A 6,000-nucleotide genomic window follows, 5' to 3' on the forward strand; every position below is an offset into this window, starting at 1 on the left:
TAGAGAGCAGAGCCGTTGAAAGAGTTTTTAAACGGCTCTCCGGTTTTGAGTATTCATACATTTTGTTATTCTTATACGAACGAAAGTATGAATGGTTATGGCGATGAGTGTTACATTTGCATATTTTATTGTATGAATAGGCATGACAAAGTAAAAGTGTTGAAAAGCAGCTAAGGCTCTATTAAAAAAAAATCTATTAAAATCTATTTATTTTGAATTTTGAGACAAAATTTTATTTTATTTTATATATTTTTATTTAAAGTTACCTCAGAAGTGTTTACTATGCGGCTGCGTGTGGAAAAGAAAGTGCACGGGACCATGGATTGAGAATACATTTATACAGTTAACCAAAATGAGAATTTATTTTCATATGGCATGAGAGGCAGTAGAAAATACATAGCAGACTCCCCAGACCAATGTTCAAGTTTAAATTGAGCTTGGTCTGGTGATAACCAGACAAGCACTAGGCTATTTCACAGTAAACACTTCATAATCTGTCCAAAGCAGGTCAAAGAATGAATGAAATTTTATGTATCATATTTGTTGTAGGAGCCATTTTAATGTAATTCCTGTTTTGTCCATTGGGTGTCACTCTAATGTGGCTGTATATTTAGAGCACAGGGTTAATGAGATAACAGGTGTGTTTGGTGGCTGAGAGGCAAACAGTTTTTGACCGTGCTTACCGTGTTAAGTCATACATTCTTTACTACACAGATTGCTTACATGGGTGTGGATTATGGATAAAGTGTTCTGTCTGCAAGGTATGAACTTTATTCTTAAGAACAAGAGCTCACAGGAAACTGATTGAAAGCAGTGTTTATTGACTAGAACAAAATAAAGAGACATTTTGCATTTTAACATCTGCGTGTATGGACTTCATGGGCATGCGTGCTTAACGTGCTTACTTCTGCCACCGACACCAGCAGCTTAATGGAAGGCCGTAATATTTGTTATATTATAGAGCTTATAAATGTTGGAAACATTAGGATTCATATTTAAACAGCCTTTTCTTTATTTTGCAAAAAGCATAACTTTTTGTTTTTACTGTGCGTGCACACAAATAAAAGTAGACATTGTGTAGTTTCAATTGATGTATTACTTTTATCTATATGACAAAAAATGACAGAGTATATTAAGTCGATTTTGCTTCTATGTGAAGAAAATTAAAAAAAAACTACACAAATATGCATTTGCCCCAGTGAGCCTTATTGCACAGACACTGTGCAGAATCAGGGAAGATGAAGAACAAGTCCTAAAGGCCCTGGTATACTTCAAACGAAGTTCTTTTTCGTTCTTTGTTTAGGGGTAAAATGAAGTTCGAAACGTGTGACCAGCGATATACTGTAAACGAATATCTGACGCGCCCACACTGCTGAGAGCAACGGTTAGATGAATATGTAAATATGTGCCATGCACTTTCTTCTGAACAGCTTTGTCTGTGGTGGTCAGAAGAAGGGGAAGGCTGTCTCCAAGCAGAGGATGGCTCACTGGATTGTGGATGCCATTCTCCGGGCATATCAGGCCCAAAATGTACCATACCCATTGGAAGAGAGAGCTCACTCTGCTTGGGGTATCACCAACACTTCAGAGTTGTCACATGGTGCTTATCTAGCAGATATGTAGAGCTGCGGGCTACACCCAGCACCTTCGTGAGATTTTACAGTCTCTGAATGGAAAAAGTCTCATCCTGAGTTTTCAGATATATTCAGATATCAGGTAAGCTTCGGTCGAGCCGGATGGGTGTAGTGCTTGCAGCGCCTTTCCCCACTCTGACGTGATAATGTGCGCTTTTTTCGGTCTAGGTGAGTGCCCCTTGAATGGCAAACACAAGGCCACCCATCTTCATCATTTAAGGTGAGCCCTCGTAATCTGGCTAGTGCCAGATGTATGTAGTGGTTCCCTAATGGTGATCCCATAAGATGTATTCTTCCACTGTTCAGTTTCCCTAGCGGTGAACCCAGTGTCTTTCCCTGGATGAAGCTAGCTCCATCACCACTCTCTATGGCAGGTAGTCTCCCCCTCAGTGGGGCCCACCATAGAGACTTTTTCCCTATGTAGTACTCCACGCTGGCTAGTCCATAGGGTAGGATGTGATCTCCGTAGTGTTCCTTTCTCACTGAGTTAACAACATTAACAACCAGGTGTACACAGCTGTGAACTCTTGGATTAGGCTTACTGCTTAATTTTTTTCAGAAAAGGCCCTTCAGCTGCAGTGACCTCTTGGAAAGTTGGGTAGCCTCCTTGAAAAGGAGACCTGAGGTCTTTTTACCCCAGGCATTACGAGTGAGCGTTGCTGTACTTGTTGTTTTACTCTCAGAGGTGATTGAGGCTCCCAAGGACACAACTGAGATATTTTCCCAGAACATACAATGTCACTGAACACTGATATCACAACTATGAGCATTATTCATATGTTTTTGCATATATCTTTGTTGAGACCATATTATTCAGTTGATCATTGATATTCTCATTCACCTTTGATGTTGTTGCCTCTTCCATTACAGCGATTTCTGATTCTGAGTGACCCTATGTTTATGTCTCCCCCTATCCTGATTAGTATTAGCAGTTACAACTTCGGGATCTCTTTTGATCAGAAACCTCATGGATATGGAAAAAATATGCTTGGCATCAACAGAATTGGTGACCATGACATGTTGAACTATCGCAAAGAAATGTTTTCTATCCTGTCTAAAATTTTTATGTAGGTGAAATCAGCTCAAGGAATTCCAAATCACCACTGAGGTTGGACAATGACATTGTGGGCTACAAAATGGATCTGTTGTGATAAGATGTTATAGAACCTAAATTTGCATGCTATATGTTTGTAAAATGAAGGATTTCTATGATTGGGTGATGTATCTGAATTTGTTGTTTGTATGAAGATCAGAAATTAAGAGCATAAATGTGACTAAGAACTTAAATTTACTGTATAAGATACTTTAAGATGAATATGGATGATTAGTGGTTAATCCTCAAAGAATGTGATAGTAAAATGTGACCGAGGTATTTGACTTCATGGTAAAGCCCATTCTTTATCTATCCTATTTAGCTTGCTAAAACACAGGGTCTATCCCCACAGAAAAAAGCCTTAAGCATTTTCTGACTTTCTTCACAAATTTAAGAGAGTGATGTGAAATGAAGTAGAAGTAATCATTAGTTATCAATGCATGATAAGAAGAGGGAATTGTTGTGGAAATTTTAATTTTTCATATGCTTTTTACCTGTATTCTTGTGAAATATGATGCTTATGGAACATGCATGATGTTGGCTTCATTGGTAATGTTTAACATAGGGTTAACATAGATGTTGGAAATAGAAAGAGCAAGATATGGTATGGGGAATGCAAGATGTATGTTAAAAACATGTCTGTGCTAACAATGTGTGGAAAGTTACAGCCACTAAGGGATGTTCCAAATATGGTAAAAGGACAGAGGCTTTGGCCTTGGAGGTTAGAGATATAAAGTGAGGGGAAGCTTTCGTTCTTGGTCTTACACTCTGCAGCTACTTGTGTTTCTGTATGACCTGTCTGACCTTTCTTGCAATAAATAAAAGCTTTAAAGACAATAGGACGTGTTTGTCTCTTAACTAGTAGAGTCGGAGGAGTTGATTTTTTGCCACAACAGCACCAACCAATTAGAGTGATTATGAACTTAAGAAGGCTGATTGGTCAAAAATATATGCTTGGGGCAAATAGCAAAACATAATCTTAACATAACCATAGACTTAAATATTAATTTTAAAATGCTAGATAATCAAAAAAGTGTGTAATCTGCATTTCTTATGTCTTTTTATATTGTTATTTTTGATGTTGTTTTTAGATGAATTATGCACTCTACTAAAGTTCTTCTTTCTTCTTGACTCGCTCTCACTACCTTTTTGATCCTTACCACAGCAACATTTATCTCTGTTTTTCTTTCTGTCTTTTAAACCAGGCTATTCTGTCTCTGTTGGGGAATTCTGAGGATTTTAATAGCTTTGTCTCAGGTCTGAAGGAAAAACTGGACCCGTCAGATGGATCCAATAGCAGCCGCCCTTTATTGCCTATAAAGGACTTCGATGCTCTTAAGGCCCTTCTTTTGGATTCAGACCTGTCTTCCAGACTTCAGCTTCCAGGGGGTGCTATAATCCAGGACTGGGAGCCCTTGAAACTCATGGAGAGTAACCTTCACATCTTGGCAAGGCGAAACCTGACATGGTTTGTAGATGGTTCTTGTGGGAAACCCCTGTTCATGAGCCTCCACACACCTCCCTATCCTATTCCATTTAATGGAGGGTCTCTACGTTTTAATATCGACCTGTATGGGACAGACACTTCTTTAGCAAAGAAGGCATTAATAGCTCACCTGGACAGTGCGAAAAGTGAGATTCAAGGAATAGTTGTGGTTCATATATATATGCAAAAGGCTATATGGGAAGATTTAAAGCAGTTTTGTGTGGGCCATGACACGGTGAAGCAGTTTTACTGGGATTACTGGGAGCAGCTGTTATTGGAAAGAGAGTTATAATGATATCTAATGAGGATAGAGAAAAGAACAAATTTCTGAGATAAAGAAAGACTTGTTTAATTTTTTGGTGATTGATGTTGTATTGGCCATTAATGGACTTGTCAGCTTTGTTCTTAACAAAGTGTTTGTTTAACATGTTAAATCAGTTAGTCAAGCTATTGTATAACAAAACTGTAGCACTTTTGTAATTTGTGTCTGAGTGAAACAAGGCAAACAAACTGAGAACTCATTACTATAAAATGTGCTGATGTCAGAAACATGAGGCATGTATTTGTTCCTGCATGTCTCATGAGTACAGAATGATTTATCAATTGAATGTTTAAAAGAAAAGTACTTCATACTTCACACGTATGCTTACAATAAAAAAAAAAAAAATACTGTATAAACAACAACTTTAAAATTAATCATTAAACTTTTTCAAAATAAATACAGCAAAATTGAAAGTCACAGTGTCTTTATGTATGATATACAGCTGTTAGGCAACTGATATCGGCAGTGACAAGAAAAAAGGATGTTAACACTGGAAAATCAGCCTCTTTTTCCACTATGGTGTTTTGTAATTGCCTTTCATGATGGAAAAGCACACGAGGAGTCCTTGGAGAAAATATGTGACGTCTGAGAAACAGGCAACAGTGTAATGGATGTGCTGAGAATCTATCCATCAGCAAATTATTCTCCTCCTCTGACCATCTCTGTTGTTCCCCTCTCTCTCTCTCTTTCTCAATCACATTCTTTCCTGTTCTTTTTTTCCTTCATAATACTCTCTCTTTACTTTGCAACCATGATTTATGTCTTTCCGTCACGTTCACCCCTTCCATTGTTCTCACTATTCCACCTCTGTCCTTTGGTTTCTCCTCCTCCATTAGATTCACGTCACTCTTGCTCTGCTGAAGTACTTGGCTTGTCATTACACTCATTTAGTTCCAGTTCTGTCTCTCAAGTAATGTCCATCTGTTCCTCGTACCAGACCTTATTACAGAGCATCTCATGACAGAGCAGATCACCTTCTCCCTCCCTCTTTTCACAAGCACACATGAAGTCACCCATCCAGACACACAATTACAGTCATCAACTTCATTAAATAGACTGATGGAAAAAGTGGAGACATTTTGTGCACTCATGAAATATTACATTTGAGGTGTACACTGTATTTCATGCATGCTGTTATAAAAAACTTATATGACATTTATTTAACCAGATTTCTAACTTTTCATATTCATTCTGACATGCATTACATTTGATCATGGACCATGGGAGACTGAATTATTATATGAGAAAGGCTTAACAACTGCATCACTGATTAACTTATTAACAAATTATCAGTCACAAACTGGATGGTATTCAGTGGATCACAGTGGAGAAAACATTTTATGTTAGTGAAAAGAGCAGAAGATAATGAAAACTGCACACCAAATGAGTCACTTTATTGTCATAAGTTACTATTATGTTTTCTTTCTATGAGTTTAAAGCACATTTATACAGCTAAATGTTTGGG

General features: G+C 37.7%; 1 protein-coding gene across 1 annotated transcript in view; it reads left to right on the top strand.

The window, feature by feature from the left end:
- Window positions 1-4,505, top strand: part of LOC137031255 (histidine N-acetyltransferase-like) — a 52,992-nt gene extending 48,487 nt beyond the window's left edge. Inside the window, exon 3 of the mRNA XM_067402080.1 lies at window positions 3,933-4,505. Coding sequence (XP_067258181.1) covers window positions 3,933-4,505 — 573 coding nt within the window. The remainder of the gene's footprint in view (window positions 1-3,932) is intronic.
- The last annotated feature ends 1,495 nt before the right edge of the window (window positions 4,506-6,000 follow it).

This window comes from Chanodichthys erythropterus, chromosome 11 (assembly GCF_024489055.1).
Source record: "Chanodichthys erythropterus isolate Z2021 chromosome 11, ASM2448905v1, whole genome shotgun sequence".
NCBI classification, from domain to species: Eukaryota; Metazoa; Chordata; class Actinopteri; order Cypriniformes; family Xenocyprididae; genus Chanodichthys; species Chanodichthys erythropterus.